The following is a 27,161-nucleotide window of genomic DNA, read 5'->3' on the forward strand; positions in this document are numbered from 1 at the left end:
TTTATTAATGGACTAGATTGAGAGGGATCTCAGAGCTCCAGCACTGGAAGGGACACCAGGGATGCACCTGGTTCAACACCTTCATTTTCCAGGTTAGAAACATGAGAACAAAAGAATCAAATGACTTTCCTGAGCTCATACAGATTCTTGTGAGATGCAAGATTAAAACCCAGGTCCCTGGATCTGCTGTCTTGCTCTCTCTTTGCCCTGTCTAGTGCTTTGCTGCTTGCTGTCATCACCTACTTTCTCAGCCACCCTTCCCCCCATTATTCTCCACCTTTTTACTCTGATCCCAACCTTTGAAAACCAGACCAAAGCCCAGATGAGAACTTGAATGTTTTCAGGTCCAGGAAAAAATCTGTAAACCCCCTCCATGCTCTCAATGACAGGGAAATCTTGCCATGGCTTCCCTTTCTTAAATTCTCCTTTCTCCTACCCACCCTTTCAACTTGGAGGACTTAAATGGAGGTTATGGCAGAGTACAGTAGAAAAAAATGTTGAATTTGGTCACGCAGGACCCCAATGATGCCAGCTTTGGCACTGGTCACCCATGTGACCTGGGCCAGGATACTTCACCTCTACTTATCTGTAAACTGAGGGCATTGAACAGAATGGTCTACAAGATGCCTTTTATCTCCAAAGATACCATAACCCCATGAGTCACAGAGGGACAGTGAAAACTCAGGGGGACTCGAGCTAGAGTGGAAGGATGGCCACTTGAACAAGTGGAATGTTGTTCAAAATGGGTGTTTTATTTTGAACCAAATAGGGATTTGAAAAATATTCTTTGGTGGAACATTTTTTTCATGGAAATGGTTTCTAAAGTCACTGCCAGCAAACAAACAAATATTGGGTTTGGGCTGAGTAGGAATAATCAAATATTTTAGCAAATGACTTAATGCATCACTTCCACAACATACACACACACACACACACACACACACACACACAACTTGTTACTTGCTGTTAAGTATTTGAAGGGCTATTTTGCTCGGCTTGGCCCAAAGATCAGAAGTAGAAGCAACAAAGGGGACATTTCTAACAATTGAGCCCATCCAAGAGTAGAAAGGGCTGCCTTGGTGGGGGAGTGGGCTCCCTCTCAGTGAGGGGTTTCAGTTAAATATGGATCTCATTTTCCAGGCATATTCTAGTGAGGATTCACATTTACGTGTTGGTTGTATTTTATGGCCACTCAAGTTCCTTCTGACTGAGATTCTGTGGTTCTGGGATTATCAGGGAAGAATTTCTACAGAGCTTCAGCACTTACTCCATAAAAACACATGCAAAACCACTAGCATCGTCAGGATGGTTCAATTACCAGGTAAGCTCCTGGAAGGCAAGACTGTTTTTGTCTTTGCTTCTATCTATATCCTCAGTGTTTAGCACAGTCCGTGGTACTTAATAGGAGCTTAATAAATGCTTCTTGACTTAACTTGTTTCTTGACTATGATGTATTAAAGGTAAACCTCCTAATTGAAAAGTATGTGTGCTATATGCTTAGGTTGGTGGCTTAGTTGGAAGCCTGGAAATTCCAGTATTATAGGGGAGCACATGTTGGCAAGAGTGTTTATATCTAGTTATTGTGAAGTTCTGACTCCCTTGGAACACCCTGCCCCTGTACAGCAGGGGGAAGCTAATGAAATCAATCTATCCTCAGGTGCTATCAGCTGATGCTTTTATCTGAGTGCCACAGAGAATATTGTGATAGTACCAGGCATTCTTCTAATGCTGTAAGGTTTACAAAATACTTTACAAACATTCTGTAATTTGATCCTCAGTAGATCAGTCTCATGGGTAGATGCTATTGTTGTGCTCATGAAATGAGGCTCAGAATGGTGACATGACTTGAAAGGGTCACACGGCTGTTGTGTGTCAGACTCAGAATCTGAACCTGGGCTTTTCCTGGCTTCAAATCTAGTGCTCTCTTCACCATATCTCTCAGCCTCATATCAGTAGCCTCAATCAATGAGCTATGGAGTGTGGGGTTCATTGAGCTTTACTGCCACATCCCTTTACTATGACTCTGTCAACATGAGAACCACCTGGATCATTTGACTGAGATTCCTAGTCTCTGCTCTATCAGTAAAGAGTCTTTCTGTTGTTGTTGAGCCATTTTTCAGTCACGTCCAACTCTTAGCGACCCCTTTTGCAGGGTTTCTCGGCAGAGATACTGGAGTGGTTGGCCATTTCCCTCTCCAGCTCATTTCATAGATGAGGAAACTGAGGCAGACAGGGTTAAGTGACTTGCCCAGGGTCACAAAGCTAATGTCTGAGGCCAGATTTGAACTCAGGTCTTCTTGACTGCAGGCCCAGAGCTCAATCCACTGTACTTCCTAGCTGCCCTGTAAGGAGTCGACTCATTTTAATATGCCCAAACGGTGTTTTTGCATCTCTGGCCTGCGGACCTCCAGTGAGGGACAACCCATCAGAGCCCAGGTAATCTGAAAAGGAAAACTCAGCAGTTTGGAGTAGCTGGCCGCTGAGTTCTCTCAGTGCTTGAGTTCTGTTCCTGTGACTTCCTGAGGCAGGCCATTCTACTTTTCAATAGCTTGAATTTGCAGATGGGATGGAACCTTCCAATGCACTGGCACCCAGGCTAGGCTCTTCCATTCAACATGTGACCTGAAGATGGGCTTATATACTTTTCCAATGCAGTCCTTCAAAAATCCAGTTGATAGTGTAGCCTGGGTCTTTATGTAGAAGAGAAAGGTGGAAGAATCCCATCCCCTCTACCATACCTTCAGTGGGATAATCTGAGGCAGTTCTCTCCCCTGAGGGAGTGTCCCCTATCTCAGTGGATCTTTGCTTAAAGGCCATTAGATTGTAAGCTCCTGGAGGGTAGGAACCTTCTCTCTTTTTTTTAATCTCTATCCCCAGTGCTTAGCATAAGGCCTGTCACACAGTAGGTGCTATAAATAAATAAATAAACAATAAATGTCTAAATGGAATTGAGTGGGGATTTCCATGTCCTAGAAGCCATCGAGAAGGAGGGCTTTGGAGTAACCAGCAGAAAAGGCCTGAGGTTTCCTTCCACTGTATCCAAAAAGGCAAACAAATAGCATCATTTTAGTGATGAAGAGGAAAGTCATTGCTTTCATCCAGACTGAAGAAGCCTAAGTTATGCATAAAAGCCTCAAAAGCCAGTCATAAGAAGGCAGCCCGCAGAAGACAACGTAGAATTAGGAAGCCTGACTTGCTATCTTTTTTCTATAAATAACTTGATTTTTGCAATGAAGCCTATTGATGGCAGTTCTCCCTTGGAAAGCGATGATCTTGCCTCAAACAACGATTTGCTGGGTGGGCGACCAGGAAACACTGAATGATTAAGAGGCTACAAGAAGACATCCAGGGAGCTGACCTTTGCCATCAATGAAAAGCCTTATTTTTTTTATCTCTTGGGATAGCAGCATCCATGTCAGGCAAGTAGGGCTGGAGCCAAGGATGACCCACCCAGTCAAGTTTTCATATCACTTATTTACCAGGAAAATTGTTGAGGGGGGATAAGAAGAGATGCTTCAAATGAATGAGTATGCTTACACAGCTTCTCCAAGGGGCTTTAGTTGGAAGGGGGCTGCTCTAACCAGCTTTGTTCGATTATAAGCAATATCAAGATTATACTACAAGGCAAACGAATGGCTTATCCATTTCCAAGGAACGTGACTATTCTTTGAGTAATCCCATGCTACAGACACTCATTTAAGGAATTGGGGGGGGGGGTCAAAATGCTGGCTCTAAATGATCAATAAAATGACTTTGGGTGGGGTAAGGATGGGGTTGAAATGAACACCAACATGGTACACATCGAGCAAGAAGGCTAAATGATTATTTTTTTGGTTGATGAAGAAACCAATTTTAACAGGTGTGGTTTAAAAAAACCCCTCTAATGGCAAGAAAATATTATCTTTTTTCCCAACTATTTAATGTCTTTGGAAGAAAGTTCATTCAGAAAGGGTGAAAAGAAACCGAAAAAATGGCACTGGATTTTTTGTTTCTTGATTAAATATTTTCTTTTTGGACTTAGCAAAAGCAAAGCTAGAGGAAAACTCAACTTGGCAGCTAAAGCCCTTCACAGTCTGGCCCCAGCCCTCCTTTCCAGGATCATTCCACATTATTCCTCTTCCCACATTCTCCATTCCATCCAAACTGGCCGAGTTGGTTTTCCTGAACTCAGCATTCCATCTTTCATCTCCAGGCATCTGCCCAGGTTGTCCCTCCTCAGTTGGCCAGTTAGAATTCTGGACTTCCTTCAAGCCTCCTCTTCCTAGAGGAAGACTTTCCTGAACTCTTAGTTTTTAGAGCTCCCTCCATCCTCAAATTATCTGATACTTTCTTAGCTATATAAATGTAACACACATATGCCCAATATCGTTTATAAGCTTAATGAGCAAAGAGATAATTTTTGTTTTGTTTTTGTGTCTTTGGCATTTATGACTATTCCATGCAAACTCTAAGAGCTTAATATGTGCTTGTTGGGCTCGATTAGCTTTTTATGCACTGTGAAGATTAAGTATAGATTTTTATTTCACAATTTCTCTAGATCAATTTAGCATACTAGCTGGGTGCAACTTCAATCTAAGAACATGCTTTCAGGGAAGGGAAATTTATTTGAATATTAAACCAAATGAAACAATTTTTAATCACGCAGGCACATATGTGGGGGCAATCATGCTATGAATTCCAAAGTTAGATGCAAATATTTGATCTGCTTGGGGGGGGGAGAGGGAACAATACTAGCCTCCCTCCCTCCCCCCACTCTCTCTGCAGCTGTTAGTACTGCAGACAAGAGTTTACAATACGTAATTCCACTTTTATCAAGGCCAAAAGGAGATAGGGGATATAGAAACCAACTACCCAGTGATTGCCCACGTATACTAACCAGCGAGATGTTCTGTTTGCTTCTCTCTTGTTTCTGGTGAAGGCACTATTGGCTATTTTCTCTAAAAATATGTTGCTTGATCTTTCATTTTTGTTCATTTCTAAGAGGAAAAAAATAACCTGTTTGTTTTCACCTTTCTTTTCATCTCTGTCACTAAGCCCAGTGCCTAGCATACAGCAAGAACTTGATAAATGCTTGTTGATCTGACTTGATTTAATTTTTATTTCTTTCGAATTTCCTGAGTTCCAGCACAGGGAGGGACTGATACTGTGATTTCATTGGTCCCTTCAAATGGCTCTCCCAAGAGAGGAAGCTCCCTCTGCCGATACAGTCAGCATCGTCTCTGCATCTGCAAAGTTATCTCTAGATCACTGAGAGACTAATGACTTGCCCAGAGTCATACAGACATGATGTGTCAAAGGGAGGACTTGAATCCAGGGCTTTCTGGTCCTAGGGCTGGTTCTTTATCCACCATGCTTCCTCTGTGGAGTTCCATAGATGTTGCATTCCCTCTTTACAATTTAAACTCCTTGAAGGTAGGGACCGTTTCATTTACGTTTTTGAAAGGTGTGTTGAATTGAACCGAATGATAAAAGATGCAAAGTCAGATTTTGAGGAAGATAAACACTGTTTGGGATTGAGCAGGCATGTGAATCTGATGACAAGATTGATAAGGAGACTAAAGAACTGGGGCCTTAAAAAGAAGGTGATGATGTGGCAGTCCAGTGGCAACAGCTGTCTGCTGAATAAATGAGTGATCGTATGCCTGAGAACTGATAGATTTACCTTGTGTCCATCTGCTCCTACCCAGGTAAATCCTAAGCCCACTGACTTTGATTTTATGAAAGACTGCATGTCCACAATTGTAGGAAGAAATATTAGTTACATTTTTTAAATTACGTTGTGTAATGGATACAACTAGCTCTGAGCAGACAAAATGTGCACAGGGCCCCTCCTTGTACTGCTGAGCCAGCCCTCCCACCTTCCTTCTCCTGCCAGATGCCTAGATTCTCAGGTCATCCTGTTCTGATCTGTCTCTAGGGAAAGTAGCCTACTGAGATAATTCACACTAAGGCGTTAGTGACCATGTGTTACTTTAAAAGGGAATTATCTAGAGAGAGCAACACTTAGTTGATCTCTAACATTGACATTAAAGGCAGAAAGTAGACATTTGAGGAATGAAAGGGACGTGGTAGGGTTCCTCAAAGGATTCCCTGGTGATGACCATCTATGATTTCATTCAGGCATGGCCCCTCAGCTTATCAAACGCTTTCTCGACTTCTGCCAACATTTCAAACAAAAGACAGTTTCCTCTGAATCTCTTTTTTTAGGTGGCTTGTTTGGAAAGCTGGGATTTCTCAGTGCTGCCTTTCAAAAAAGAGCCTTGTGTTGGGGGGGGGGGGGCACAGAGACTTCCAAGCACTAGCTATGAGACTTAACTAGAGAGCTGCAGAGCACAGGTAATTGGAGTGCTGGTCCCCAGGTACCTATATCTGAACCTTGTCTGACACAAAATCCCCTGCTTTCATCCTCACTTATCCTTCGTGTTTTCATGGTAGTGGTGGTGGTTGCTGTTCAGCCATCTCAATCACGTCCAGCTCTTCGCAACCCCATTTGGGTTTTCTTGGCAAAGAGACTGAAAAGGTTGGCCATTTCCTTCTCTGACTCATTTTACAGAAGGGGAAACTGAGACAAACAGGGTTAAGTGACCTGTCCATAGTCATCCAGCTAGTGTCTGAGTCCAGATTTGAACTTGAGAAGATGACTCTTCTTTACTTCAGGTCTGGCTCTCTATCCTTCTTGTTTACATATATGCAATTGATTATGAAAAGAGCCCCTAGATAGAGTGAAAAGAACACTGGTTTGGGCACCAGAGACCCCACGTTCAAATCCTGGCTCTAACACCTGCGATCTTTCCCCCTTGGCTTCAGTGCCTCATTTATTACAATTTTAATAAATGACAGGTTCCAAAATTGAGAACCTATATTATATGAATAGCAGAGATATTTTATGTCACATGTACATTACCAACTTTCCCATAGGCTATTGGAGTAAATTTTCTGTTTCTGAATTTTAGCATTACCATATCAGTCATTTGATGTTAAATCTAGTTAGCAACCAAATGGCCAAACAACCTTTAGCATTCCTTAACTCAATTTCAGCCATGAATTAGGTTGTACATTTACTATTTTATAGTTTTGGTGCTTTTCTCATTCTGTAACTTTGACCTGAAGAGAATACAAAAATTACCATCAATAAACGTTCTAGATTATAAACTTTTGATTACAAGCCCCTTAAAAGCCAATAGTTTCTTTGGTTGTGAATCTCCCTGGTACCACAGTACAATGTCCTCCAGATCACAGATTATCACAGATGATCGATATTTGTTGAGAGAATCATTGTTATTTTTGTTGTTAAGAATAATGCCATGTCCATTATATAAGTTCAGGGACAGAGTCAGAATCCTGTGAATTCTTAGGATCAAGACCTGGATGGGACCTTAAAACTCAGCTAGTCCCAGACTGAGACCCATAGAGTTCACTTTTCTAAGGTCAAAGGCAGTTTCCTATAGGAACAAAGTAATTGACCATTCTGTGCTTCGGGCAACTAAGAATAGAATTAATTTTTAAAAACAGGAGTAGCTGATCACAGGAATGTAGATTAAAGCTGAAATGGCACCCAGTGTAACATCTCCATCTTATAAATGAGGAAACTGAGGAGCAGTGATTCCAAGCAACTTGTCCCAGGTCACTGAGGTGGTTAGGTGACCGAGCCAAGATTTTAGTTGAGATTCTTTGATTTTAAATCCAAGGTTCTTGGATGAAAGCTCTTTGAGGGCAAACACTGGTTTTATTTTTTTCTTTGAATTTCCCAGCTCTTGGCATAGCTCAGCATATTGTGGGAGCTTAAAAAAAGCTTGCTATATTGAATTAGACTGAATGGAAAAGGGCATTATCTGTCTTAGTTGAGAGTTTACAACTATAATTCTCTCTGACGTTCAACTTCTGTGCCTGGCAAATAGTAAGGTACTTAATAAATACTTATTGGTTATGAAATATGTTCCTTGGGATCTGTAACTTCGCAACGTAAGGATTTCAGTTTACTTCGACCTCTAAATTCTAAAAATACACACCTAGGGTCACTTTACATGATGCAACACAACACAGTGAGCTGCCTGAGAGCCAGGGAGATTTGGATTCAAGGCCAGTCTCTGACCCTTTTGTCAGACAGTCAATAAACAATTTATCAAGTGCCTACTGTGTGCCAGGCACTGTGATAAGCACTAGAGATACACATTCCCTGCCCTGAAGAAGCTCACAGTCCAATAGGGGAGACCACAAACACATGTCGAACAAGCTAGATACAGGATAAATAGGAAATAATTAGGAGAGGAGAGACATTAGAATGAAGAGCATTGGGGAAACCTGCAGATGAAGGGATTTTAGGATGCACTTAAAGGAAGTCTTTAGGCAGGAATGAGGAAGGAAAGCATTCCAGGCATGGGAGATAACAGAGAACCGAGGCAGAGCTGAGAGATGGAGTGTCTCATTCATGGAACAGCCTAGAAGCCAGTGTCACTGCATCCAAGGGTACACGTTATAGAGAAAGGTGTGAGAAGACTGGCAAGAGAGGAGGAGGCTAGGAAGAAGGGCTTGGAATCCCAAACAGGGGTTTTTGTATTTTGTTCTGGGGGTGACAGGAAGCTACTGGGGTTTATTGAATAGGGGGTAGGAACGACATGGTCAGACCTGCACTTTAGGAAAATCACTTTGGTGGCTGAATGGAGGGTGGATTGGAGGGGGGAGAGACTTGGGACAGGCAGAGCCATGAGTGGCTATTGTTGCAATCAAGGTGTGAGGTGATAAGGGCCTGCACCAGGTGGGGATAGTGTCAGAGGAAATAAGGGGGCATATTTGAGAGATGCTGCCAAGGTAAAATCGACAGGCCTCAACAACAGATTGGACATGGGAAGTGAGAAATAATGAGGAGTTCAGGATGACTTCTAGAGTATGAGCCTGAAGGATTTTGAGGGTGGTATTGTCTTCTGCAGGGAGTAGGGAAGGTAGGAGGTGGAGGGGGGTTGTTTTGTTTTGTTTTGTTTTGATTGTTTGTTTTTAATGAAGGAGAATACTGAGTTCCTTTTGGGGCATATTAAGTTTAATATAGCTATTGGACATCCAGTTTGGGATGTGTGAAAGGAAGTTGCAGGAGCAAGAAAGCAGAGAGGTTGAGGCAGGATAGGTAGACTTGAGAATCATCAGCATAAACATGATGATAAAATCCATTGAGGCTCACGAGATCACCCTGTGAAGTAGTATAGTGAGAGAAGAGAAGAGGGCCCAGGACACCACCTTATGGGATACCTACATTTAGAAGGTGTGATCTGGAGGAGGACCCAGCAAAGGAGACAGAGAAGGACTGGTAAGGCAAATAGGAGGAAAATTAGGTGAGAGTGACTTCCTGAAAACCTAGAGAGAGGAGAGTATGGAGGAGGAGAGAGTGATCAGCAGTGTATTAGGGTGCAGAGAGGTCGAACAGAATGGGGATTACGAGACAGCAAATGGACTTGGCAAGTGAAAGAAGACTGATAACTTTGGAAAGATCAGTTTCTGTGGCTTGGGAAGCTAGACTGGAAAGGACTAAAAAGAGAGTGAAAGGGAAGAAAGGCAGCACCTATCGTAGATGGATTTTTCAAGGATTTTAGGTACAAAGTGAAGAAGAGAAATGGGATGATAGTAGAGATGGAAGGATTAAGTGGCAGTCTTCACAGGATGGAGGAGACGTGGGCAGGATTTCAGGCAGCTAGCAAATGAGCCAGCACAGAGGGAGAGATTGAAAATTAGTGACAGAGTGGGGAGAGACGGAGGAGGCAATTAATCTATTTGAGGAGATAGGATGAATGAGCCTGCTTGAACATGTAGAGGGGTTAGCCTTGGCAAGGAGTAAGACCACTTCATTATGTGAAACAGGGGAAAAGGAGGAAAAAGAGGCAGAAGGCATCTGAGCTACAGTAGACAAGGAAAAGGGGAGAAGAGGGAGCGAGTGGCCAATGGCCTCAGGTGTTTTCTGTAAAATATGAGGCAAGGATCTCAGCTCCAAGGGTGTGGGGAGGTTTGAGGAGGGAGAAGACTATAAGGTATAGAAAAGGTGCCTAGCTTCATTGGGAGAGAGAATTCCTTACTAAAAGCTCCCAACGCTAAAGTTTCCCAGGTCCCTTCTCAAGCCCTAACCTTCATACATATATCCTACAGATCAGAAACCTTTTGCTTAGTGTTAAGAGTTAAGGGATAGAAAGTTGCCTTTGAGGTTGAATGTACAATCAGGTCATCACCAAGTACTTATTAAATGTTTATTATCTTTCAGGAACTTTTCTAAGCACTCAAAATACAGGTGCAAGGTGCCTCAGTGATAGCAACCCAAGTATCTTCTTCTGAACTGAAGAATACCTTAGGGGGCTCCCAAAGTGATCCCAAAGGGTTGCAAAGCACCCCAACTGTGAAAAGTGATTGAGAACACTAACACATTCCCTGCAACTAAAGAATTAATCCTGATTCCCCTCCAGCTCATTGACCCTGACCTTGTATGTGTACTATTTAGGTTTAGAATGTTTTCTAAAAGGTGGCCCTGGACAAGGCCACCTTGTCAGTTTCTCTTAAAATGGGACTGAAGGGTGTTAAATAGAAATACACCATACTTTCTTCCATTGGGTTGGTAATTAATTATGCTGAATATTGCACGTTTTCTCACTTTATAAATGTTATTCTCAATTCATAGAAGTAGCCCCTCAAAAGCAACCAGGAGGAAAAGTAATTGTTTTTTATTTGTTTCTGTTTTTGTTTTTTTAATATGGGGCTGGATGGAGAAGGAATCTCACAGAATAAAATACTAGTCAATTACATTGAAACTATTTCGGGAAGCTGAACTCCCTAAAGGAGTCTAATGGTGATTCCATTATAAATCTTATTGTTTAGGGTTAAGACTTGGTCTCTTTAATTAGCTTCGAGCAGAAACTTGGCATACAGAGTCTGAGTGTGGGAGTTGATTTTTATTCTACCAAATAATTTCCACTAGCTAAACTCCCCTAGTTCTTGGGAGGTCAAAGAAAGGTGCTCCTGGGACTGTGAAGTAAAGGTTAACATCAGAATTCAAAAAGTAGACCCTGGCAAAGTTAAGAATATAAACGAGACCAACTTCATTGTTTTAAAACCACAGTTGATTTGTTGATGAAGGAGCAAAGAGATCCTTCAGGTTCTGATATCAGGACTTAAGAGAGTAGCCAAAGTGAATGAAGAGGGAGTCCGGGAGATCCCTAAGCTTTGAATCCCAGCTCTAACATAACTCACCTTACTTATCTGGGCCTCATTTTCTTCCTCTGTAAAATAGGATATTAATATCTGTGTGCTCCCTAGTTTATAGGATTGGGGGGAGGGTCCAGGAAAATGGCCTTTACAGAAAGAGGCTAGGCAATCTGGTATGCACTAGTAGTCCATGGGGTTAAGGACCATTTGGTGCTACTATGCCGATTAGAGTTGCAGGGGGTAGAAGAGACAGATCATAGATCATGGTTCTGAAGGTGGACTGGACTTTGGAAGTCGCCTATCAACCTCTTCCTTCTCCAGGTGAGCAAACTGAAGCCCAGGGGGTTTTAAGTGACCTGCCCAAGTCCAATAAATGCCAGAGGCACGATTAAAATCCAAGCCTTCAAATTTCAGAGCTAGTACTGTTCCCCTCTTCCCCCCTTACAGGGATTTGCAGTAATGTGTTTATTATGGTAACTATAATGTTTAAGTGACAGTTCTCCGTTAAAAGTCAGAGCAGTGAAGTGGAAAGAATGCTGGATCTGGAGTCAAAGCACATGGACTCATTCCTATTTCTCCGCTTAGGATTACCGGTGTGGCCTTGGGTAAGGCATTAAACCTCACTGAGCCTCAGTTCCCTCATCTGTAAAGTGAAGTGGTTGGGCTGAATGGCTACATGGACCTTCGGGTCCCCTCCACGTATGGATCTAGGACAAGAATATCTGCCTCACTGCCCTCACACCACTCACACAGAGAATAGTCCTCAGCCCCCGGGTCAGCGAACGAGACCCGGGGATCACAGCATCTGTAGAGTGTCCTTCTCCGAGGAGGCCCTGGAATGTCTAACTTTGCTTTAGTCGCTTTGTCTCCTCGGTAAACAGAAGCTGGATTCCAGGCCCTCCGGTTCTGGGGTTTCTCACCGTGCAGTCCCTAATTCCTGGCCCCGAGCGAAGGAAACGTGATACACCTGGCCCAGCTGGAGGCACCTGCTTCGGGCACCTCCTGGCAGGAAGCCGTCAGCCACGCAACCCAGGGGCCCTGGCTGAAAGCTGCCCGGGGTCAGTCCAGGTGCTCGAGCCTCCACCCTGATAAAGCCAGCCCTTTCCTCTCTTTAGCTGGCTGCTCGGCACCGTGCCCCCCGTGCCCATCGCGACCCCTGCCACTCCGCCCACGAAAGCAGCCCACTTACCGCCGCTCTGGCCCAGTCCGAAAGCCACGGAGAAGAGGCAGGCGGCCCCGAGCACGGGCCCGGGAGCTCTGCGGCCCCTCTGCAGGCACGCCATGCCGGCGGCAGTCCAGAGCGCCAAGGCCGAGCCCCACATCGCGGGCAGCGCCCGGCGGGCGGCCCCTTCTGGCGGCTGGCTTCAAACGCGTCTCCCGCCTCGGTCCCGAGGCAGCCCGGCGGGGAAGCTTCCTTCGGGGCCGAGTCTCAGTCCCGCGTTCCTTCCCGCCCCTGGGAGGGGTCGCTGCCTCGGGGCGCCCTGTGGGCAGGGAGCAGGAGCGGGGCCAGGGCCCGAGCGGGGCACAGCATGTCAGGACGACCGCGGGGATCCGGGCGCTTCGCACAACGGGCTCGGGAGCTTGGCCGGAGCGCGCGGGCGAGGCAGAGGCGGGGGCCGGCGGGGGCGGAGAGGGGCGGCCGGGGGCTCAGCCGGGCTGGGGCCCCGAGGCGGCGGCGGCGGAGAAGGGCAGCGGCGGGCGGTCCCGCTTCATTCAGAGCGAGCCCTGGAGCCAGCCCCCGCTCGGCCCGCCCGCCCGGGACAAAGGGCTTTTGTTCGCAGTCTCGGTCCGCGGCCGCCCCCGACGGAGCCGCAGCGGCATAGATCAGCTCCGCCGGGAGCTGGCCCCAAACAAAGCGCCCGGGGGGGGGGAGGCGGGGGCGGAGGGGGGGAGAGGCGCTTGGCAGAGCTGGGAGGTGGGGAGAGATCTCAGCCAAGCGCAGAGAACGGGCAGTCCCAGGCTGGAAAGGGGAGAGGCTCCGAGCCACAGGTGGGCAGTCCGGCCAAACCTGCCGCGCTCCCGCTGCGCGGGGCTCCTCGGAGGAGGGAGGGAATAGACGGCCCCGAAGAGCAGCCCCGGTTCTGGCCGAGCTGGGGAGGCACGGAACCAGTGCGGCTTCCTGGGTAGCAGAAGCCGCGCGCGGGACCGGCTCCCGTCCCGGCTCCCGTCCCGGCTCCCGTCCCGGCTCCTGTCCCGGCTCACGAGCAGCGGCGACGTCGAGTTTCCAGGCAGGCGGGCAGCGGAGCCTGCTTTGGAGACTAGGTGAAGGGGGCGGGCGCGGGGGGTGTGGTGGGGCTAGAGGGGCCCCGGGTACGTCCCGGGGCGGGGGGGGGGGGGAGAGGTAAGAAGAGGCTGGGCTCCCCTCCTCCTCCCCCTCCTCTTCCTCTTCCTCCTCCCTTCGTACAGAGAGAGAGGGAGAGAGAACGAACGAGAGGCGCTCGCCTCTGTCCAGGCTCGGCAGCCCCCCAGAGCCCGGGGGGCCTAGAGCGCAGCTGGTGCTGGGAGCAGTTCTCAGCAGCGGGGGGGGGCTGGGGACGGGGGCTGCTGAGCAGAAGAGGCTCCTGGCTAGGCCGAGCTCGTCCCGTCGAGGCCCCTGGGGCAGCCTGGGACGAGGCAACTTCAGCGGCTGGGCAGTTGCTAAGAGACGGGCGCGGGTTCCACGCCTGCCGCAGAGATCTGGGCTGGGGCAGCGGCGGCCGCGGGCGCGTGGGCGGGACATTGGTAAAGCATGAAGTCACCGGCCCACACTCTTTCTTTGTTTTGCTCAGCCCAGCGTGTATGTATGTGTATGTGTTTTCTCTCCCTTCCTCCCCCCGCCCCGTTACCCCAGGGTCTGAGAGTGGCTGAACTGTGTCCACATCGCAATTCCAGCAACATCTCCCCCCTCCCATCCCCATCGGCTTCCCCGTGTGTCCCTCCCATTCCTCCTGCCTGAGCGGCAGCGGTCCACAGAGCCCGCCTCCCCGCCTTGCCTGTCCGGGCAGACCGCAGCTGGTCCCGAAGTCCTCGCTGACCTGGAGCCTCTCCCCCCACAGAGTGCGGATCCCCATGGCTGTCAACGCTCTCTTGCTTCTTCAGATCACACAAAGCGCCCCTGTTCCCCAGCTCTGAGGGTCCTAGACAGGAGGCAGTCTGTGGCTTAAGAGTGCGCGGCCCTCTGCTCTGCTCTTCCCCTGTGACCAGCCCCTCCCCCGGCTGGTCTCAGTCACTCCACTCCAGGTTCGCCAGTGCCCCGGGTTCCTCACCTCATCATGAAGCGGTGGCTCAGCTTTCACCCCACTTCAGTGTAGCCTGTGACCACAGCAACCAAAGGAACGAGGAGTTTAGAGACCTCCGCCTTGGCGGTCCGGGGAGGCGAAAGACCTCGAAGATGCAGAGAGACACAGAAAGATGTCGGACTCAGATCGAGAGGGCAACAGAGCCACGGGGAGAAGCTGCTGAATTTTCAGACCTAGAGTCTGCAGAGAAAAAAATGAGGAAGTGGTGCGAATGAGCCTGCCCCCCCACCCCAGGCCTTCACACTACCACCCTCCAACTTTGGCCAGGTTGGAAGCCTCGCCCGCCTCACGCTCATTCCCGGCAAATTTTCTTCTTTCTAAAGGTATTAGCTGTATAGTCATGTTCTTGCAAAGTTAGCAGGTCCCCCTGCCTCTTAGTTGACTACCCTCACCAAAAAACCCTTACGATATTTGGGACCTATTGGGGCAGGTAAAGGAGAAAAGTTATCAGTTTCCCCATCTGAGCAACCTGGTGAAGTGGAAAGGGACAGGAGTTGGAGGCAGGAAGCTTGGGGTGGAATCTTTGCATTTTCTTTCCTCCTCTTCCTCCTCCTCCTTCCTCTCTCTCTCTCTCTCTCTCTCTCTCCTTCTCTCTCTCTCACACACACACACCCACAAGAATCTGTGACCTAATTACTTTGGAAGCTCCCTTCAACAATGAGGACCCCAACTGACCCATGACTTCTCATCCTCTTTGCTCTTCTCCACATCCTCCCCTAGGGGGTCCTCTCAAGTACTAGAAGCCTCCTTCCTAAATTCCTCCTGAAAGTCGGAGTTCAAAGTAAATACAGGGGGAGAGGACCTAACAAGTCGGTGGATCTGATAGGTCTCTGCAAGTGGCATTGAGCTTGAGTCTTGAAGGTACTTTCTATAGGGTCATAGGACCTAGAACTGTGAAGGACTCTAGAAAGCATATAATCAAACCTCTTCAGTTTTTTGTTTTTGTTTTTTCAGATGGGAAAACTTAAGCCTACAGAGATCACATGGTTTGTCTGAGGTCACACAGATCATAAAGAGCAGTGCTGGCGTCTGACCCCCAGATCTGAAACTTCTAATACATTGACTTCTCAGCTCAAATATGATGCTTATTAAAGGCTTCAGTTTCGTCTGGAAACTGGAAAATTTCTGGAAAATGAAGGAGTCTAATTCTATGATCACTGAAGACCCTTCTAGCTCTAAAGCCCGTGGGCTTATGACCAATAGTTTCCATACTCATATTTGCTAAGTAGGCGGCTCTGTTCTCTCTTGCCTAATTGCTACCTGAGGTAGTGGAATGTACCAAATTAAGTGGCCTCATGCCCAGAAAACTCCCCCAGTTCAGGTGTTGTGCCTTTTACCCACAGAGTAGGTGAGAAAACAGAAGCCAGAAGGTGCTCAGCAACAGTTTCCCTCATGAGACTGGTTGTCCTGCCTTCTAGCCCTCAGGCGTTCCTGCCCCTGGAAGAAATTCTACTCATCAGCAAACTCTGTGTCACAAAGGTATCTCATGGTAAGTGAAGTCCAGGGGTTACGATGAAACAGGTCTGCAACAGAATTCATTGGCTTTTCCCCCAAATCAACCCTTCTTCTTAACTTTCTTGTTCCTGTAGAGGGCACCACCATTCTTCCAGTTCCCCAGGCTCTCAACCTTGGAGTCAACCTTTTACTCTGTATTCCCATTTTCATTCTATACCCAATCAGTTGTCCATTCTGTCTCCATGTCCTCTCTTCCCATCCATCCCATGTTCTCTACTCACCTGGCCTTGCCCCTAACTCAGTCCCTCATCAGCTCATGCTTCCTTACTGCGATAACAAATGGGTGTCCCTACATCCAGTCTCTTTCCTCTCCAATCTACCCCGCTTTATCTGCCCAGCTGATCAAACAACATTTATTAAGTTCCAGCTTTGTCTCAGCTACAGCGCTAACTGCTTCGGATACAAAGAGAAGATGGAATAGTTCGTGATCACAAGGAACTTCTATCAGCTGTTCTTCAAGTGTGGTTTTATATATAGTTTATATTAACTTAATTGTGTGATCCTGTTTCTTCCCCCATAGCAGAATGCAAGTTCCTTGAGGCCCAAAGCTGTTTAACATTTGGCTTCTGAATTTCCAATGCCTAACACATTGCCTGGCACATAGTAGGTGATTAAAAATGCTTGAATTGAAATAACCAAACTTCTGGTAGAGAGCACTCTACGGGAATCTCAAAATTTAATGCTCTTCCAACCCCCCTTCCATTTTAAACCTCACCCAAGGACATGGATGCTTTGGCCCAGCTCTTGTGCAGACTTACTAATCTCATCCAAAAGAGGAAACCCTTCATCCTGATCTTAAAAGGCAGCATGCACACTTTTCAGAGATCATTTCGCAGACCTTAGGAATGCAGTCACCCTTGAGACTCTGCAGTGCTACAATTAGGAAAAAAGCATTGGAATTCATAATTCCCAGGAGGACCATGGGTCTCTAAGAAGGCTCAGCAATCCAGACAAACACAGGATTGGATCAGGTCAGATCAGTACAGCAGACCAGACTTTTTGTGCATCAATTTTGAGGCCAGATTGTATAAATCCAAAGTGTCATCTTAGTCACCATATAAATTCAAATAAAAATCCTATTAAAAATGATCTCTAGGGAAATGTTAATGTTGGCTGCTGGCTTTTAGTGAAATTGATAAGGTCTAAGTAATTTTCTTTTAAAAAGTGTTTTATTTATATCATTTTCTTTTTTTTTTTACCCTGTTGTAACTTCCCAATAACCCCCCCCATAGTCATTAAATAGAACGATTCCTTCTTAAAAAAATAAGTCAAATCAGGGATAACAACTGAACAAAATGAGCAGGCCCCAAAAAGGTATGCCTCACTCCACACCTATGGGCCACTATCCATGTTTTACCATCATTCCTCTGAAGCCACCGCCTAATTTTCTGTAACCTTGATGCTCTGTGATGTATTTCTGTTTCTTTGTTCTCCCAAAGTAACTGAGTATCAAAGAGGAATACAAGGAGGTTTATGGATCTATTTCAGGTCATTCTTCAAGATTCTGCTAATTTTAGAATCTGAAACAATCCACTGGATTCTGAGGTCAAATGATGTGTTCTCTTCCACTCACATTTCCACACAAACTGCTCCCTGTATCTAAACTAAAACTCCTTCCTCATCTACTCCATTCAGAATCTCACCTCAGGAGCAACTTTTTCCAATGACATCTTCCCTCAGTCATTCAATGAAGTATTCTCAAATCTTTCTAAGCTCACTTTGCCTGTCACTTTTTCCCTTTAGTCCATTATCTTGAATTCTATATACACGTCATAATCTTCTCCCTCTTCTTCCCCAGGAGCTCCTTGAGGGCAGAAACTGTTGTTGGTTTGTTTTCTGGGGGAGGGAGCCCTTATAAGATAATGCATTATGTTAGAGGGTTACCTGGGTCCACTGAGCTGAGAAGTTACTTGCCCATCCATGGTCACAGAGCTTGTATGTGTCAAAGGCAAGATGTGAACCCTTCTGCATTGTGCCATGCTGTATCTCACCTTGCCACAGTAAATACCTAATGGATATTTGCATTAAAAGCTGAATATGCTCTCATTTATCACCATTTCTCCATTCTAAAGACTAAGACAAAGAGCTTCTGTGACTTCATCCTAAAGCCAAAATGACACAAGGAAGAGTCCTCCCTGGGCATTGATCATCCTCCCACTTAACTTGCCACCAAAGTGTCAGTAATGCTTGGATTTCTTAATTTGTGGCACTTGAAATGCAACTGAATTCCCCAGAAAACTCTGAACTTCTGGAGGATTTCCCTGCTCACAAAGTAGTTGGTGAACCATGCAAACAGAGCTACTTTTTGCTGATAAAGGTCACTCTAACTCGTTCTATTCTAGTACATATGTGATGACTCCTTTTTTTTCTTTTGTTCCTCTATCACAGCCTCTGAAAGGTCCAAATGAAAAGTAGTGTCCCAGGAAATGGCAATGTGCTTCAAAGTTTCAGCTGTATGATGGGGAATGAAGTTCTGTTTTTTCTAATCTATTCTACTACGTGGTCCTCTTGTAGAATATAATCTCTTTGTCGTCCCATTGAAGAAGGCACATCTCTTTGAGGTCAGTGACTGTTTCACTTTTTTCTTTGTATCCTTAATGCTTGACACATAGTAAACACTTCATAAATGATTGTTGATTGATTGATTGTCTAATTTGGAATTTGGGGCAATTTTGTCTCAATGCTTGACATACGGTAGCTATTTCACAACTGATTGGTATTTGATTGATTGTATAAGTTGGAATTTGCAATAGTTTTGTCTCAGTACTTGAAGCAGAGTAGCCATTTCGTAAATGATTGTTGACTGATTGATTGTATAATTTGAAACTTGGAACAATACAAACACTAGAGAGGAAAAGTGATCTAGTCCTTGCCTTCGAGAAGCTTATGTTTCACTGAGAGGAAGAAGGGAGAGAAAGTCTCAGACATGTAAAAATCAAAACACTTTTATTATTAATGCTAATTAGTAGGAGAGAAATGACGAGTCAATAAAATCTCCAGAGGAATTAACAATCATATGTGGCCATTTGCTTCAGTTGTCCCATCATCAGAATTATTTTTCCTCCACCAAGTTCTTCATAATGTCATAAAAAGTGTGAAAACACTCATTTTCAGAAAAAGAACTGAGAAAAAAAAAGTGGGAGGAAGGAAATCTCGTTCTTACTGAGTACAACTTTTGTTCTGCAAGAAACAACTTGGGGTTGTGAAGAGTACTGTGGACTCGAGCCCAAATCAAGCCTTTTGTATCTACAAGCTGTTAGACTGTGGGCAGGTCACAACCTTCTCTGAATCTCAGTTTTGCTCATTTGTAAAATGAAGGTAATGAAACCTGTAGATCTCACTTCACAGGCCTGAACGAGACAACAGAGATCAAATGATATAAATATCAGTTATTTTTATGTGGAACTTACTTTGTTTGCTCTAGCTCAAGCAGCCTTAGCCTCTTCTTACTCTTCATTTTAATCATCTTCGAAGAGCTGTGAAAACCTTCTGCACTGTATATCAAGCACTAGAGCTACAAAGATAAATATAAAATCGTCCTTCTACTCACCTGTTCCGTTTTACGATATGAATCAAAAGACGATAAGCATTTATTAAACAGGAAAGAGAGAAGGAGGAATGGAGGGAGGGAGGGGGAGAGAGAGAAAGAGAGAGAGAGAGTGCATATAGTTATATGTATATATATATATATGCACATATATATACATATATGTGTATATATACACAAAGGAAATACAAACACATTTTGGTACGATCAGGAAAGGCCTCATATAGAAGGTGATAATTTGAGTTAATCTTGGAAGGAAATGAGGGATTCAAAGAGGCAGGGGTGGGGTGGAGGAGGCATTCCAATACAGACAGTCCATCAAAGTTGGAGACAGATTTTGAAAATGCTCTGGGTAAGATAATGCTGATTGCCTTTTCCAAGTTCCTTTTTCCATTTCTCTTTGCATTCCTCACCCATGGACTGTTGGTTTAGACATCGATGAAGTTTAAAAAACAAACAAACAAACATTTCCATTAGCAATGGTAAATGTGAAAAAAAATGATGAGCACATATGGGAAATCCACGAAAACAAATAAATTGAAAGAGGCTAACTTATTAGCACAAAGCTAATTTTTAAATATCTCTAACATTACTAAGTCCATAGCTTTCCTTTTTTGGTAATTTAGGAGTTTTTCACACTTACAGAAAGAATGAAAACAGGGCTTTATATAGGGGTTTTTGACCCTAGCATTCTTTGTGAACTTTGAGGTTTAGGTCCTTTTAATCAAAGAAAAATGCCCCCAGATTGTTTTAGTCCAAGGCATCCTTTTAAAGTTTTATATACAATTATATGAAAGTGTTTACATAATCATGTATGGCATATATAACACTTAATACATTATTTTATTTAATAATTTAATTTGGTTAAAATGCATCTGCAATTCTAAAAACAGCTTGGTGCAGGGGAAAGGCATTGCATTTCTAATTAGAGGACCTGGGTTCAAATTTCAGCTCCTAAACTTCTAGCCCTTGCTACCTTGGGAAAGTCAAAACTTCTCTGGGTTTTGTTATCTTCATCTTCATTTTCATCTCTGAAATGAAGGGGTTACTCTGGGTAGCCTCTGAACTCCCTTCCAGGTCTCTGTCTATGATTCTATGAAGTGCCAGTGAGGTTCTAGACATTGGGAAAACAAAGGGAAAAAAAATGAAACAGTCTCTGCCCTGCAGCTTGCCTTTCACTGGTTATGTTTCAATCTGTTTGCAGAAAAGTGTTCCTGTTATTAAATAGAACAAATGAAGGAGAAATTTTAAATAAAAGATTTTAGCAGAGACACTGTTCATCTGCTAAAGCCTGTGCTATGTGAGAAAAGCCAACCATGTATTAGCTATTCATTGCTTAAGATTTTTAGAATACATACATATTGAGAGAGGTTTATTAGCACAGTATATGTACGTATGTATGTGTATATATGTATGTATGTATGTGTACACACACACATTATATATATATATATATATATATGTATATGTATATATTATAGTCAGGTCATAGATGAACATCTTTCCATCCATGATTACATTCTCTTCCTCATGAAACCCTGAGAAAATGATACATCCATCTCTGCTACCCTTCATACCCAAAACATATGGTCCAAAGCCTGTGTTCTGTGGGTCATCATGGAGAAGAACCAATATCATTAGCTGGAATTACCAGTGAAAACTTAGAAGATCATAGTGGGTAGCTAGGGTATCAATACCAAAGTCAAAGGAGGGCAGTGTTCCAAGAAGGAGGTGTATTCAGAGGCAAAGTATGGATGTGAAAATGAGCTGTGCGGCAACACTTGTTCTCACAACAGTGGGGACACTGTATGACTGGAACAGAAGGGATGCATTGGAAAATAGTTGGGGGGGTAAGATGCCACCCATCAGTATTACCTTTTGAGTTCCAAGATGACAGTACTTGGTACTTAACAAGATGGGAGTTGGTTTTTTAAGGTCTATAAGGGCAGAAAGATGACAAATGAAGTGTTTAAGGGACAAAAATTATTCATCTTCACTTCCCAGTTCTTAGTGCCCCCCCATCCCACCTGAAATTACTTTGTATTTACTCTATATACTCGTAGTCTGTATTGACTTTTTCCTCCAGTTGAATGTAAACACCTTGAGGGTGCCCGTGGTTTCGACACAGTCCTCACTCTTTTCACAAATAAGGAAACTGAAAACCAAAAAAAAGTCAAATGACTTGCCCGTGCCGACCACAAATAGAAATGATTTGAATTCACATCCTCTGATGCCAAATTGAATTCTCATTCCATTTTTGTCCATCTGCCCCATCTAGGCTTGAGACAATCCGGGCTTGGACCAGAGTGGTGGCAATGACAGTAGAGAAACAGAAACTCTGATCCTACGAGAAGAGTGGGCAGGATCCGGTGTCCCATTGGACGTAAGCAATGAAGGAGACACAATCAAAGGTGACCTCTTAGGTTTTGCCTCCAGGTGAATATGTGTGATTGTTGGACCTCAGGAGGGAAGAGAGTATGGCTTTGTCTGTATCTAGGAAAGGGTGGTGGCATCATAAAGAAAGCCTCCTTGGAGTCTTCTTCCAAATCTCCTCTAAGACATTTTATATATTCTATAGTCTGACAAAGAACAAGTATCTATTTGAAAGCAGACTTGAGGTGAGCCCAGGCTTAGCTACACATATGGGCAGCACAGAGAAGGGAAGCTGAGTTTAGAAGGAATTGCTAGAATTCACGATATCACAGGACCATAGACTTTGAGTTGGGAGAGACCTCAGGTCAATATCTGAGAGCCAATTCCTTTATTTTACAGATGAGTAAAGGGAGGCCTAGAGAGATGAAATATCTTGCCCAAGGTCACCCAGCAATAACTACAAGAGTTGAAATTCCAATCCTGATCTTCTGACATCTGAATCTGAGATCAGGAAAAGTGGTATCATGTAGACAGAGGCATCTAAGCTCTACATTGGAAGCAGTTAGACATTTTAAGAGGTAGAGGCAAGGAGTCAATTCCAGGCACAGAAGGAGGTTTGTGAAAATTCAGGATTGGCATATTTTAAATGACCTGGTTCATTTAATTAGGAAGAAACCCATCCTCCTCAGCTCAGCCTATGGGAGGAATGCTCATTTTTATGTAGTCATTCAAGGCTAAGTGAGAAAAGTTAGTCATAATGCCAAGGAGTATTTACAAAAGCACAGAGATAAAGAGCTTTTTTAAAATGGAAAATTCCCTTTCTTGGTCAAGATAGGAGTTATGAATGACTTTCTTATATATGCCAACTTTGCTCTTCTATCATACATAGTCATTAAAGTTCATTTTAATGTTGGAAAAATTATGACAATTAAAATGATTAATTAAAAAAAAACATTTAAATTGTATTTGGTTTTGGGATATAATCAATCAGCAAGCTTTTATTAAGTACTCACCATGTTCCAGACACCGTGTTAGTACTGGAGATTCAAAGGCAAAAAGAAACAGTCCCCGTCCTTAAGGAATTTACATTCTAATGGATATATGGGGCAACAGACTTGGAGTCAGAAAGTCAAATCCCAACTTACATGCCTATTACCTGTGTGACCCTGAATGAGTCACTTAACTTTTGTTTACCTCTGTTTCTTCATCTGTAAATTGGGGGTAATAGTAGCACCTGTCACATAGAACTGTTGTAAGGACCAAATAAGTAAACATACATAAAGCACAACTTAAAACACTATATAAATATTATTATCATACAGCAAATACATGCATACATGTTTCATTCTAATTATGCCTATTCCTGGCCCCTTCCTGACTTGTTCCTAGTTTTTAAAGTTGAGGACCTAGAAACAAAAGTCACTTCAGAAGATGAATTTAAAAAGAGTCTCTGGACCTGACCTATGCAATCACAGAAGAAACTCATGCTGGAGGTAACCCAAGTTTAAAATCATCTGGGAGTTGGTCCACAAGATTTCTCTGAGGGGAAGATAACTACTTGTCCAACTGAATTGAATTCCAAAAGATTGGAAAAGGTCACAATGTGGAGGGGGGGGACAGGGAGTTTACCAAAAAAGGTGGCCCAGAAAACAACAGCCATCCATTGATATGTGTTCTTTTCTTAGAACAAATCCACTTATTTACATGTAATCAGGGTTTAATGAATTAATATAATCATCTCAAATTACTTCTTAAAACAAAACCCATGTTTTAATTACAATATTCTCCCAGTGTTGTTGTATGTCTGTGAGTCATAGACTATTAAGTCTCTTTAAAACTTAATGGATTGAATGAGTATTGGGGTGTTGGGGGGAGGTGACAGTGAATGGGAGCAGGCTCCAACACGTTATAATAGAGTAATGGGACCGTGGCAAAGGAATGTATCTAGGCCGGTCATTCGGTGGGTAGAACGTATAAGCAACAGAGGAGCCCTCATGTGTTTCGTTATTCCCCATTTGATGTCAAGAAAAACTGAGGTGTAAGTCCTGGCCTGAGACTGAGGGGTAATTTTGGATCCATCTCTTGTGGTGAATTTATAGGAAGACAAGAAACTGAATGATGCAGGAAGGACAGGGACATATGGGTCTCCATCTGCATTATTGATGGGAATGCCCACAGGAGGCAGCCTGATTCTGTGGAGAAAGCACTGACTTATGGGTTGGAGAATCTAAGTTAAAAAACTAACTGCCAATTATCACCTGTGTGATCTTAGGCAGGTCTTTGTGTCCTCAGCTGTAAAACTCTGAAGTTGGACTAGATAGTCTTTGAGGTGAATTCTAGCTCTAAAATCTATGATCCCATGAAATCACAGATCTCTTGAAGATTTGATTATGGCTTTAATCATGCTAATTAGCTTTAATTCTTTTTAGGTTTTTAAGACAGTTGGCAATACAGACATCACATGTGCCAGACAGATGATACCATTTGTTATATATTACCTGAGGTCATACTTTGTGGATAAATATGAAATTAAAAACTTAGAAAATGAACATTAATAAAACATTTAAAACTAAACCACATGAGTTGATTAAGTCAGCAAAGCTTGAATGGTGGATTAGCTAAAAGGAAGCCTCAGCACAGAGGAAGTTTATTTGGTCAATATAAAAAAAAAAGAAAAAAGAAAGAAAAACAAAACAAAACAAATCAAAACAGCTGCTCTGGTGGTTAGTCATCTGGGGGACACTAAGGCTTGATAAAAGCTTCCTGGAGGAAAGGAGAAGGTTAGCTCAGGACAGGGAGGGAGGAGGAGGTGAGAAGAGAGAAAAGGCCTGTTCTGACAAATTCTATCATAAATATCTCAGGGGAAAAAGCGGACAGAATTTCCAGCTCTTGCCCTCCTCAGGAGAACGTGGGTATTGGACGCCAAAGGAGCAAGTCATGCTTGACACAGGAAGTACGTGGTGAACAGGACCTCTTGACAGCCTTTCCATTATCCTCTTCATCAACAGTCTTGTTGGATTTCTGTTTTGACCCTGCCAGTGTCCCTGACCTCATTATCATCCTACTGGGAAAAAAGAAGCAAAAAATAACAATAACAAAAAAAAAAACTGAAATAAGCCAGAGAACAAATCCTAGTCCCCCCTTTCCTCTCCAGATTTCTTTTGCATCAGAGAGAACCTTTCTTTGGTTGCTTTATAGGATTTGTGCTTTCAGGTAAATGGCTTTATTTCCTCCATCTCTATCACTCTGTATGTCTTGGAATTTCTGTCTTTGGTAAGATTCTAAGTGATTTGAAATCTCTCCCTCAGTCATATAATTTCTATTTTAGCTATACGAGATTGCTATTTTCTAATTGAATGTCCCAACTATGAAAAAAAATATTATTGAAATATTGATTCCCCAGAGTACAGTTGGGAATTTGGACACCCAAATTATTTTACTAGCATATGCTAATACAAATCTGAGTCAGAGGTTTTTCCAAAAGCAATTTGTTGTGTTTCAGTCTTGAGCTTGGTATAGGAGGTGGCCGATAGTCAGTTAGCCACACAGAAAACACCACCTTATAATGGAATCTGGTCGCACAGATGAAGTCTGTGGTCTAGAGCTGCTACAGTGTACATGTGGAATGGGTCAGTGGGTACGAATGATAGAGACAGCAAGACTTGAATTCAAATCCCACTTCAGTGACTTTCTAGCTGTGTGACCCCACAGGAAAGGCAATCTATCTCAATCTCAGTTTCCTCATCTGGAAAATGTGGATAATAATATCCCTTACCTCCCAGAATTGTTGTGAGGATGAAATAATGTAACCTATGCTTGGTCATTTGTAAACTTTAAAGTGGTGTTATTAATGCTAGCTATTATTGTTATTTAGCATATTGGAGGTTTAAAAAAGACTTTTCCCCATGAACCCCAAACCCCATGAACCCCAGTTTGAAACAGAGTCTGCTTGAAGAAAGAGATAAACCAAATTGGGGTATATGTGTCTATAGTTTAATTTCTCCCAAGGTGGCTTGACATGCATTGCATGGGAGTTCAGTCCAAAACTGGGCCCCCCTAAGGGGGCAGTTCAGAACTGACTTGGTTTGGGATTTTGGGATACAGCATTATATACCCTTTCAACTGGTGCTCCTATCAACCCGCCATCATTCCAGACCACTCCCAGACTCTATCTCTCTGGGCAGTAGTGTCAGTCTCCACCCAAGCCTGAGTAGGATAAAATCAACCAGGTCTGGGTTGAGTTTGACCAAGATGAGAAGGTTCAATGCAATTTCATTAACAGAGATGTTCTTCTGAACAACTTTGGATAGAAGACTGGCAGGGTGGAACTCTGAGTCTCCAAAACACAGATTACCAAGAGAAATCATTTTTCACATTTCATATGCAGTTTTAAAAAAAAATTAGTTTCTTGCTTGTTTGTTTTTTTGTTTGTTTGTTTGTTTTTGCAAAGGGCATCATCTGTCTCACAGCACAGACTCCCAGAGCAGGTGATAGGCAGATATGGGCAAGAGGTACTCTCACTCCCATATAATATCGTCCAAACAGACTAGGTTTTGTGACTTAGTTAGGACACCCATCTCCCAGTTCTGCACCTTGGTCCTAGTGGTTCTTCAGACTTGAGATGAAACCAACCTAATTTATCTTGTATTTATTTTGTATGTAGTTTACATAGCCATAATTAGAAACAGTGTCTCCCCCATTAGGATGGAAGCTTCTTGAAGGTAAGATCCATTTCATTTATCAATATGTGCCTACTTGGCTAGGTACCTGGCCCAGAGTAAGCATTTAATAAATGATGTTTGATACATTGGCAGACTGAGAGTCCTGTAAGCTGAAAAGGTGAAGGGGGGGAAGTTAATTGATTTGCCTTGGGCTCTCTCCCAATATGTGCTGAAACTGTTTGCTATTTCCCCCCAAGGGAAAGAAAGAAAATGGCAAGAAATACAGTCTCACATCTTTTAAAAATATCCCATACAATAAAAGTACAACTTAATGGTGAGTGGAATTGTGCTTCCTTCCTTCCTTTCTTTTTTTTTCTTTTACCAAAAAAGTGTCTTTAACACAAAGCCATTTTAACATGCAAAAGTCAAGAAATATAGTTTTGTCATTGTGCAAATTAAAATTTTAAAAAATCTCAGTTTTAAAGAAAATCTCTAACACTAGGCTATTGTCCTGGTACACAGAACAAAGACATACTTTCATGCACAGGTAACTAAAGTGTTTAATGTAATAACAGTCTATGTCATGTCTATTATATTTCCCACCCAAGAAAA

The 27,161-nt window shown here is 43.6% G+C and overlaps 1 protein-coding gene and 1 long non-coding RNA gene across 4 annotated transcripts in view; one reads left to right on the plus strand and one right to left on the minus strand.

Moving 5' to 3' along the window:
- ITGB8 (integrin subunit beta 8) overlaps nt 1-12,497 on the minus strand; it is a 105,926-nt gene extending 93,429 nt beyond the window's left edge. The window contains exon 1 of the mRNA XM_027872041.1: nt 12,365-12,497. Coding sequence (XP_027727842.1) covers nt 12,365-12,497 — 133 coding nt within the window. The remainder of the gene's footprint in view (nt 1-12,364) is intronic.
- A 1,790-nt stretch (nt 12,498-14,287) lies between these two features.
- On the plus strand, nt 14,288-25,027 carry LOC114050416. 3 transcript variants are annotated; one of them, XR_003569998.1, is made up of 6 exons: nt 14,288-14,776; nt 15,408-15,942; nt 18,357-18,529; nt 21,794-21,951; nt 23,278-23,381; nt 24,750-25,027. It is a non-coding gene; the product is annotated as an uncharacterized LOC114050416 (long non-coding RNA). The 3 variants fall into 3 exon arrangements; XR_003569999.1 differs by having other exon boundaries at nt 21,794-21,926; XR_003570000.1 differs by having other exon boundaries at nt 15,797-15,942.
- The last annotated feature ends 2,134 nt before the right edge of the window (nt 25,028-27,161 follow it).

This window comes from Vombatus ursinus, unplaced genomic scaffold (assembly GCF_900497805.2).
Source record: "Vombatus ursinus unplaced genomic scaffold, bare-nosed wombat genome assembly UNPS02014799.1, whole genome shotgun sequence".
Taxonomy (NCBI): domain Eukaryota; kingdom Metazoa; phylum Chordata; class Mammalia; order Diprotodontia; family Vombatidae; genus Vombatus; species Vombatus ursinus.